Genomic DNA, 12,500 nt, shown 5'->3' with positions numbered 1-12,500 from the left:
CTTTCATGTAGCATAGTGCGGCGGAAGGGGGTAAGAACACGAGACAAAGTGGAGAAAGAGCTCTCGCATGATGCAGATAATATTCCAATCACAAGTGAGGTCACATACATGCGATGGAGCTGAGGAAAGGCATTCTTATACCCGTGTAGATATGTGCAAATGGTGGAGAGGTCTACAAACTCTACGTTCTCATCATCATTAGTCTTTTTGAATTCTTTTTCCAACATAATTTTTGCGACAAGAATGTCATTGCAAAGTTTGTCACTGTCACAGTGTGTCTGCGTGCTCCGCTCTGCAGTGACTGACTGAGACGTGAAGCTCAGCAGGTTCACCACAAGCCGGAGAAGCGGCCACGCCCTCCCTATGCATCTACCAATCAGTAGCTACTTTGAATGAGGGATAGAGAGCAGAGAGCGCTCACTCTGACCATTTTTCTTGAAATCTTTTTTAAATTTGGGATCTTTGCATGCCATCAGGTTTGGGGGGCAGTCACGGCATTTGGGGGTGCATTGCCCCTCCTTGCCCATGCCTATATCCGGCCCCGACCCCTAGTAAAACCATGTTTTCCTCCTGATCACATGACTGTGACTCCTCCTGTCTCGACTCGTGTCAGAGGGAATTATGGGCAGGCAGACATGGCAGTGAAGTGTGTGTGTCTGTATGTGTGTGTGTGTGTGTGTGTGTGTGTGTGTGTGTGTGTGTGTGTGTGTGTGTGTGTGTGTGTGTGTGTGTGTGTGTGTGTGTGTGTTTGTGTGTGTGTGTGTGTGTGTGTGTGTGACAGCACAACAGCTCTTGTGTTCGTTCAGTGCTACATTCTCACTGTTTCCTGTGAGTCAGTCTCAGATGAGTCAGTGTGTGTGTGTGTGTGTGTGAGAATCAGTCTCAGATGAGTCAGTGTGTGTGTGTGTGTGTGTGAGAATCAGTCTCAGATGAGTCAGTGTGTGTGTGTGAGAGAGAATCAGTCTCAGATGAGTCAGTGTGTGTGTGTGTGTGTGTGTGTGTGTGTGTGTGTGTGTGTGTGTGTGTGTGTGTGTGTGTGTGTGTGTGAGAATCAGCCTCAAATAAGTCAATGTGTGTGTGTGTGTGTGTGTGTGTGTGTGTGTGTGTGTGTGTGTGTGTGTGTGTGTGTGTGTGTGTGTGTGTCTGTGTGAGAGAATCAGTCTCAGATGAGTCAGTGTGTGTGTTTGATGAAGCCTCAGTTTCTGTAACACACAGAAGCTTCTCTGAAACTCGTTTAGTGTGAGTGAGTCTCTGTGCTCGTGTGTGTGATCCTCAGATGAGCGTTTGAGATCCTCACATCTGTGAGTTTGAGCTGTCTTTACGACGAGCAATTAAAGCAGTAATTGGCGATTAACCGCAGCGCTTGAAGAGCCTCAGATATGTGTGAGAAATGAGGAACCCACAGTGAATAAATCATGATGTGTGTGTCTCGTTTTCCAGCACAAACATCTAAACATTCTTAAATCAAGACATTTACAGTAGAAGAACAACGACTGAAGATATTACGCCTGTGTTCTGTGTTTGTGGTGTACAGAGTTTCAGTGTGACTCGACGGGTCAGGAGAGGTCATCACGCATCATTATCCAATTACTCCTCCGTGACCTCTGACCTCTGCAGTCACAGGCTGCATGAGCTGCGAGTGACGCTGATAAAGAGTGTGACAGAAAGAGAAGAGAGACTGCACTGATGCATTATTCTGTTAGCAAGCCTTCATATCTTCAGTCATGTTGTAGTAAATGTTTCTTGATGTAAGAATGTTTAGATATTTGTGCTGGAAAACGAGACAGAAATACAGACGAACATCATGTATCCAGTGTGTGTGTAGAGCGAATCACACACACTCACTCTTGTGTAACTCTGATAAATAAAGATGGATCTGTCCTTCGTCGGAGAAGAGAGACTGAGATCAGGCGCTTCAACAAGAACTTCTGCTCTTTATTCTGATTAATGAAATCACAGTGAGATGTTTCGAGGAAGTTCATGTGGAGATTATCGGTGTTTTATTTATCAGAATGGCCCTCAATATCTCTCGACCTCTTTGACCTTTGACCTGCCGAACACTTTTGACTTTACTCTGAAGTAGATGATCGCTGTGAAGTGTTATATGAATTAAATATAGAGACTGAGAGCGATGGGATATAAAACAAGAAAACGGACATCAAACACTCACTTAATGTCTGTAAAGTGACGTATCTTAGAGTCAAACTCTTATATATTTCTTATAATATTTATAATATTTGATCAGGATTTTAATGGATTGTGAATGTTGCGCTGTGATATCATTGGCTAATATTAATCTCCCCGCCCACACGGTCTGGATTACATCAGCAGAAAACAACAGTCATTTAGAAGGAGTTTCTGCTGTGATTTAGGAAGATAGTGATCGTCTACGAAGAGGATGTGATGTGATTCGTAATTACTGTGATTGACAGCTGTCTAATGATGATGTCACACTGAACTGAGGAATGTGACTCAGGGCAGGGCATTATGGGTAAAAAAGATTTCTGCGATCTGCACTTTCAGTGTAAAGAGTTAAAATACTGCAGTTACTACAGTAAAAAGAAATATGGGGAACACTTTACATTAAGGTTCATTAGTTAACATTGGTGAATGCATTAACTAACATGAACTAACAATGAGCAATACATTTGTTACAGTATTTATTAATCTTTGTTAATGTTAGTTAATAAAAATCCAGCTGTTCATTGTTTGTTCATGTTAGTTCACAGTGTATTAATTAATGTTAACAGATACAACCTTTGATTTTAATAACGTATTAATAAATGTTGAAATTAATATTAACTAAGATTAATAAATGCTGAAGAAGTATTGTTCATTCTTAGTTCATGTTAACTAATGAACCTTATTGTAAAGTGTTACCAAATATGTTTAATTTTTTTCCCATGTTTAAATTAATTCCTTTGTAAAATATTCTGGATTCCTTAATTGAATTTTAATAATCAAAAAGCATGTCTAATGAATTGAAGTTAAGCATTTGATTTAAAAAAAATTACACACAAAACAAATCAGAATAAGCCTTTCAGAAATCCAGTGTTGTCTGTTTCAATTTTTCTGGATTTAATTAAATTTTGTATTAACAAAAACGTGGTAATCAAACAAAGTCATAAAACATCAACACTTTTAATAATCCTTTAAATGTAATCAAATGAAAATGTAACGATTCCTTTTATTTTTTGGCAAACAAAGTGGTTTACTGTTAAAATTAATATTCTTTAAAATACAAAGTTTGAGTCATTATTAATCCTGTAAAGCCTGACGTGTGAAGTAATAGTCAGAAAAATATATGTATTTTTAAATGTAACAGTTTATTGAACCCCTAAACCAAATTATTCTAAACATGTTTGCATATGTGTTTTTTGTTTGATAAATCGGGCTTTATGGCTCATAGTCTGATATAATGAGAATATGAAGGAAAAACAGCTCAATTATATTCAGAGACTCAAACTGAGCATTAATATGCTGTGCTGAAAATCTGATGCTTGTAATGTAAATCACTGAGATCTTTAGAGCACTATAGCAGATACTTACATACAATGCATTTAAATATCAATATCTGCCAATAATAAGTCTTAGTAAGATAATGTTGAAATGCTTAGTTTATGAACAACTAGTTTTACTAGCAAGTAAACCTGCTTCAGTTCAGCTGAAATATTATTAACAATATCAAAGTAGTTATTAAGATTACTTGATAAAATCAGTGCAGATTTGAAGTGTAAACGATCAATCAGACAGAAGAACTGGAGATACACAGGTTTATCAGATCATGTGGATCTCTTAGAATATGATACAGAATCCCTGTAGGGTTAATGGTAACACTTTACAAGCTTCATTAGTTAACATTAGAAATAACAATGAGCAATACATTTGTTACGGTATTTATTCATCTTTGTTAATGTTAGTTAATACAAATACAGCTGTTCATGTCAGTTCACAGTAGAGGGCTGCATTGGGATTGAGTCCCGGGACCCAGCGCAAATCTCGCGGGAGCGGGCAGTTTGAATTTTGCTGCGGGCGGGAATGGGCGGCTAAAAAAAAACCTGCGGGATCGGGAGGCAGCCTAGTTCACATGATGGAGAATGAGATGTCAATAAATGACGTGGAAAATAACCTGAAACGAGGTATTTACAGCACAAAATGTAAGCACGTTTACACCAGGACCAATCAAACCTATGACGGAATAGCCTACTTCAATAGCCAAAATTAAAGTACTTGAAGTCTAAAGAAACGCGCGGTAGCCTAAGCGTTTTAGATGTCCCCGATAGCCAGGCTACTATTCATCTTCCTGATCAGTGCGTCAGAATACATGCAGGCCAGGGAAACGAAACAAACAACCCCATGAAGCTCTTTAATAATAGCAATACAAATACTTGTTTTTTCCTGGGGGACGGCAGAAGACACAAAATCAATGCATCTCTATTATTGTGCGGGAATAAATTCTCAGAGTTTTGCGGGTACGGGCGGGAGTGGACATACATATTGCGGAAACGGGCGGGAGTGTAACACATACGTTGCGGGAGCGGGCGGTAATGGTCAGAAATTCGGCGGGCGCGGGAGCGGGATGAAGAAAACAGTCCCGCGCAGGGCTCTAGTTCACTGTGCATTAACTAATGTTAACTAATGAACCTTATTGTAAAGTGTTACCTGGTTACCAAGACAGCGTGTGTGTGTGTGTGTGTGTGTGTGTGTGTGTGTGTGTGTGTGCAGGACGGTGGGATGCTGATCAACAACCCCACGGCTCTGGCCATCCACGAGTGCCAGTGTCTGTGGCCGGACGTCGCGCTGCAGTGTGTGGTGTCCCTGGGGACCGGCCGCTTCGAGAGCGCCGGCAGCAACAGCGTGTCCTTCACCAGTCTGAAAACCAAGCTCAGCAACGTCATCAGCAGCGCCACCAACACTGAGGGTTACTCCACTGTTACTCACTAATCTGACCCATAACTACACCAACACCGAGGGTTACTCCACTGTTACTCACTCCCTAACCTGACCCATAACTACACCAACACACGAGGGTTACTTCACTGTTACTCACTCCCTAACCTGACCCATAACTACACCAACACCGAGGGTTACTCCACTGTTACTCACTCCCTAACCTGACCCATAACTACACCAACACACCGAGGGTTACTCCATTGTTACTCACTCACCTGACCCATAACTACACACACACCGAGGGTTACTCCACTGTTACTCACTAATCTGACCCATAACTACACCAACACACCGAGGGTTACTCCACTGTTACTCACTCCCTAAGCTGACCCATAACTACACCAACACAGAGGGTTACTCCACTGTTACTCACTCCCTAACCTGACCCATAACTACAACAACACACCGAGGGTTACTCCACTGTTACTCACTAATCTGACCCATAACTACACCAACACATCGAGGGTTACTCCACTGTTACTCAATCCCTAACCTGACCCATAACTACACCAACACCGAGGGTTACTCCACTGTTACTCACTAATCTGACTCATAACTACACACACACATCGAGGGTTACTCCACTGTTACTCACTAACCTGACCTATAACTACACCAACACCAAGGGTTACTCCATTGTTACTCACTCACCTGACCCATAACTAGGCACACACACCGAGGGTTACTCCATTGTTACTCACTAACCTGACCCATAACTACACCAACACCGAGGGTTACTCCACTGTTACTCACTCACCTGACCCATAACTACACACACACCGAGGGTTACTCCACTGTTACTCACTAACCTGACCCATAACTACACACACACCGAGGGTTACTCCACTGTTACTCACTAACCTGACCCATAACTACACCAACACCGAGGGTTACTCACTCACCTGACCCATAACTACACACACACCTAGGGTTACTCCACTGTTACTCACTAACCTGACCCATAACTACACCAACACCGAGGGTTACTCCACTGTTACTCACTCACCTGACCCATAACTACACACACACCGAGGGTTACTCCACTGTTACTCACTAACCTGACCCATAACTACATACACACCAAGGGTTACTCCACTGTTACTCACTCACCTGACCCATAACTACACCAACACCAAGGGTTACTCCACTGTTACTCACTAACCTGACCCATAACTACACACACACACCGAGGGTTACTCCATTGTTACTCACTCACCTGACCCATAACTACACACACACCGAGGGTTACTCCACTGTTACTCACTAATCTGACCCATAACTACACCAACACACCGAGGGTTACTCCACTGTTACTCACTCCCTAACCTGACCCATAACTACACCAACACAGAGGGTTACTCCACTGTTACTCACTCTCTAACCTGACCCATAACTACAACAACACACCGAGGGTTACTCCACTGTTACTCACTAATCTGACCCATAACTACACAAACACATCGAGGGTTACTCCACTGTTACTCAATCCCTAACCTGACCCATAACTACACCAACACCGAGGGTTACTCCACTGTTACTCACTAATCTGACCCATAACTACACACACACCGAGGGTTACTCCACTGTTACTCACTAACCTGACCCATAACTACACCAACACCGAGGGTTACTCCATTGTTACTCACTCACCTGACCCATAACTAGACACACACACCGAGGGTTACTCCACTGTTACTCACTAACCTGACCCATAACTACACCAACACCGAGGGTTACTCCACTGTTACTCACTCACCTGACCCATAACTACACACACACCGAGGGTTACTCCACTGTTACTCACTAACCTGACCCATAACTACACACACACCGAGGGTTACTCCACTGTTACTCACTAACCTGACCCATAACTACACCAACACCGAGGGTTACTCACTCACCTGACCCATAACTACACACACACCTAGGGTTACTCCACTGTTACTCACTAACCTGACCCATAACTACACCAACACAGAGGGTTACTCCACTGTTACTCACTCACCTGACCCATAACTACACACACACCGAGGGTTACTCCACTGTTACTCACTAACCTGACCCATAACTACATACACACCAAGGGTTACTCCACTGTTACTCACTCACCTGACCCATAACTACACCAACACCAAGGGTTACTCCACTGTTACTCACTAACCTGACCCATAACTACACACACACACCGAGGGTTGCTCCACTGTTTCTCACTAACCTGTCCCATAACTACACCAACACCGAGGGTTACTCCACTGTTACTCACTCGCTAATCTGACCCATAACTACACACACACACACACACCGAGGGTTACTCCACTGTTACTCACTCCCTAATCTAACCCATAACTACACACACACCGAGGGTTACTCCACTGTTACTCACTCACTAACCTGACCCATAACTACACACACACCGAGGGTTAATCCACTGTTACTCACTCGCTAATCTGACCCATAACTACACCAACACACCGAGGGTTAATCCACTGTTACTCACTCACCTGACCCATAACTACACCAACATCGAGGGTTACTCCACTGTTACTCACTCACTAACCTGACCCATAACTACACACACACCGAGGGTTACTCCACTGTTACTCACTCGCTAACCTGACCCATAACTACACACACACCGAGGGTTAATCCACTGTTACTCACTCACTAACCTGACCCATAACTACACACACACCGAGGGTTAATCCACTGTTACTCACTCAATAACCTGACCCATAACTACACACACACAGAGGGTTAATCCACTGTTACTCACTCACTAACCTGACCCATAACTACACACACACCGAGGGTTAATCCACTGTTACTCACTCAATAACCTGACCCATAACTACACACACACCGAGGGTTACTCCACTGTTACTCACTCAATAACCTGACCCATAACTACACACACACCGAGGGTTAATCCACTGTTACTCACTCAATAACCTGACCCATAACTACACACACACCGAGGGTTAATCCACTGTTACTCACTAACCTGACCCATAACTATACACACACACCGAGGGTTACTCCACTGTTACTCACTAATCTGACCCATAACTACACCAACACACCGAGGGTTACTCCACTGTTACTCAATCCCTAACCTGACCCATAACTACACCAACACCGAGGGTTACTCCACTGTTACTCAATAATCTGACCCATAACTACTCACACACCGAGGGTTACTCCAATCTTACTCACTAACCTGACCCATAACTACACCAACACCGAGGGTTACTCACTCATCTGACCCATATCTACACACACACCTAGGGTTACTCCACTGTTACTCACTAACCTGACCCATAACTACACCAACACCGAGGGTTACTCCACTGTTACTCACTCACCTGACCCATAACTACACACACACCGAGGGTTACTCCACTGTTACTCACTAACCTGACCCATAACTACATACACACCAAGGGTTACTCCACTGTTACTCACTCACCTGTCCCATAACTACACCAACACCGAGGGTTACTCCACTGTTACTCACTCGCTAATCTGACCCATAACTACACACACACACACACACACCAAGGGTTACTCCACTGTTACTCACTCCCTAATCTAACCCATAACTACACACACACATCGAGGGTTACTCCACTGTTACTCACTCACTAACCTGACCCATAACTACACACACACCGAGGGTTAATCCACTGTTACTCACTCGCTAATCTGACCCATAACTACACCAACACACCGAGGGTTAATCCACTTTTACTCACTCACCTGACCCATAACTACACCAACACCGAGGGTTACTCCACTGTTACTCACTCACTAACCTGACCCATAACTACACACACACACCGAGGGTTACTCCACTGTTACTCACTCGCTAACCTGACCCATAACTACACACACACCGAGGGTTAATCCACTGTTACTCACTCACTAACCTGAACCATAACTACACACACACCGAGGGTTAATCCACTGTTACTCACTCAATAACCTGACCCATAACTACACACACACAGAGGGTTAATCCACTGTTACTCACTCACTAACCTGACCCATAACTACACACACACCGAGGGTTAATCCACTGTTACTCACTCAATAACCTGACCCATAACTACACACACACCGAGGGTTACTCCACTGTTACTCACTCAATAACCTGACCCATAACTACACACACACCGAGGGTTAATCCACTGTTACTCACTCAATAACCTGACCCATAACTACACACACACCGAGGGTTAATCCACTGTTACTCACTAACCTGACCCATAACTACACACACACACCGAGGGTTACTCCACTGTTACTCACTAATCTGACCCATAACTACACCAACACACCGAGGGTTACTCCACTGTTACTCAATCCCTAACCTGACCCATAACTACACCAACACCGAGGGTTACTCCACTGTTACTCAATAATCTGACCCATAACTACTCACACACCGAGGGTTACTCCAATCTTACTCACTAACCTGACCCATAACTACACCAACACCGAGGGTTACTCACTCATCTGACCCATATCTACACACACACCTAGGGTTACTCCACTGTTACTCACTAACCTGACCCATAACTACACCAACACCGAGGGTTACTCCACTGTTACTCACTCACCTGACCCATAACTACACACACACCGAGGGTTACTCCACTGTTACTCACTAACCTGACCCATAACTACATACACACCAAGGGTTACTCCACTGTTACTCACTCACCTGACCCATAACTACACCAACACCAAGGGTTACTCCACTGTTACTCACTCACTAACCTGACCCATAACTACACACACACACCGAGGGTTACTCCACTGTTACTCACTCGCTAACCTGACCCATAACTACACACACACCGAGGGTTAATCCACTGTTACTCACTCAATAACCTGACCCATAACTACACACACACCGAGGGTTACTCCACTGTTACTCACTCAATAACCTGACCCATAACTACACACACACCGAGGGTTAATCCTCTGTTACTCACTCAATAACCTGACCCATAACTACACACACACCGAGGGTTAATCCACTGTTACTCACTAACCTGACCCATAACTACACACACACACCGAGGGTTACTCCACTGTTACTCACTAATCTGACCCATAACTACACCAACACACCGAGGGTTACTCCACTGTAACTCAATCCCTAACCTGACCCATAACTACACCAACACCGAGGGTTACTCCACTGTTACTCAATAATCTGACCCATAACTACTCACACACCGAGGGTTACTCCAATCTTACTCACTAACCTGACCCATAACTACACCAACACCGAGGGTTACTCACTCATCTGACCCATAACTACACACACACCTAGGGTTACTCCACTGTTACTCACTAACCTGACCCATAACTACACCAACACCGAGGGTTACTCCACTGTTACTCACTCACCTGACCCATAACTACACACACACCGAGGGTTACTCCACTGTTACTCACTAACCTGACCCATAACTACATACACACCAAGGGTTACTCCACTGTTACTCACTCACCTGAACCATAACTACACCAACACCAAGGGTTACTCCACTGTTACTCACTAACCTGACCCATAACTACACACACACACCGAGGGTTGCTCCACTGTTTCTCACTAACCTGTCCCATAACTACACCAACACCGAGGGTTACTCCACTGTTACTCACTCGCTAATCTGACCCATAACTACACACACACACACACCGAGGGTTACTCCACTGTTACTCACTCGCTAATCCGACCCATAACTACACCAACACACCGAGGGTTAATCCACTGTTACTCACTCACCTGACCCATAACTACACCAACACCGAGGGTTACTCCACTGTTACTCACTCACTAACCTGACCCATAACTACATACACACCGAGGGTTAATCCACTGTTACTCACTCGCTAATCCGACCCATAACTACACCAACACACCGAGGGTTAATCCACTGTTACTCACTCACCTGACCCATAACTACACCAACACCGAGGGTTACTCCACTGTTACTCACTCACTAACCTGACCCATAATTACACACACACCGAGGGTTAATCCACTGTTACTCACTCACTAACCTGACCCATAACTACACACACACCGAGGGTTAAACCACTGTTACTCACTCAATAACCTGACCCATAACTACACACACACACCGAGGGTTAATCCACTGTTACTCACTCACTAACCTGACCCATAACTACACACACACCGAGGGTTAATCCACTGTTACTCACTCAATAACCTGACCCATAACTACACACACACCGAGGGTTAATCCACTGTTACTCACTCACTAACCTGACCCATAACTACACACACACCGAGGGTTAATCCACTGTTACTCACTCAATAACCTGACCCATAACTACACACACCGAGGGTTACTCCACTGTTACTCACTCACTAACCTGACCCATTACTACACACACACCGAGGGTTAATCCACTGTTACTCACTCAATAACCTGACCCATAACTACACACACACCGAGGGTTAATCCACTGTTACTCACTCACTAACCTGACCCATAACTACACACACACCGAGGGTTAATCCACTATTACTCACTCAATAACCTGACCCATAACTACACACACACCGAGGGTTACTCCACTGTTACTCACTCACTAACCTGACCCATAACTACACACACACCGAGGGTTAATCCACTGTTACTCACTCAATAACCTGACCCATAACTACACACACACCGAGGATTACTCCACTGTTACTCACTCCCTAATCTGACCCATAACTACACACACACCGAGGGTTAATCCACTGTTACTCACTCACTAACCTGACCCATAACTACACACACACACCGAGGGTTAATCCACTGTTACTCACTCACTAACCTGACCCATAACTACACACACACCGAGGGTTAATCCACTGTTACTCACTCACTAACCTGACCCATAACTACACACACACCGAGGGTTAATCCACTGTTACTCACTCAATAACCTGACCCATAACTACACACACACCGAGGGTTAATCCACTGTTACTCACTCACTAACCTGACCCATAACTACACACACACCGAGGGTTACTCCACTGTTACTCACTCACTAACCTGACCCATAACTACACACACACCGAGGGTTACTCCACTGTTACTCACTCACTAACCTGACCCATAACTACACACACACCGAGGGTTAATCCACTGTTACTCACTCAATAACCTGACCCATAACTACACACACAGAGGGTTACTCCACTGTTACTCACTCACTAACCTGACCCATTACTACACACACACCGAGGGTTAATCCACTGTTACTCACTCAATAACCTGACCCATAACTACACACACACCGAGGGTTAATCCACTGTTACTCACTCACTAACCTGACCCATAACTACACACACACCGAGGGTTAATCCACTATTACTCACTCAATAACCTGACCCATAACTACACACACACCGAGGGTTACTCCACTGTTACTCACTCACTAACCTGACCCATAACTACACACACACCGAGGGTTAATCCACTGTTACTCACTCAATAACCTGACCCATAACT

General features: G+C 44.3%; 1 protein-coding gene across 2 annotated transcripts in view; it reads left to right on the top strand.

The window, feature by feature from the left end:
• LOC143723105 (calcium-independent phospholipase A2-gamma) overlaps positions 1 to 12,500 on the top strand; it is a 31,921-nt gene that overhangs the window by 13,973 nt on the left and 5,448 nt on the right. For both annotated transcript variants that reach the window (XM_077215069.1, XM_077215068.1), the window contains exon 10: positions 4,726 to 4,921. In XM_077215069.1, coding sequence (XP_077071184.1) covers positions 4,726 to 4,921 — 196 coding nt within the window. The remainder of the gene's footprint in view (positions 1 to 4,725; positions 4,922 to 12,500) is intronic.

This window comes from Siphateles boraxobius, unplaced genomic scaffold (genome assembly GCF_051911475.1).
Source record: "Siphateles boraxobius isolate OS27281-9 unplaced genomic scaffold, OSU_SipBor_1 69, whole genome shotgun sequence".
Lineage (NCBI taxonomy): Eukaryota > Metazoa > Chordata > Actinopteri > Cypriniformes > Leuciscidae > Siphateles > Siphateles boraxobius.
Note: the sequence above shows the minus strand (reverse complement) of the source record. Positions and strands in the feature narration are given on the sequence as shown.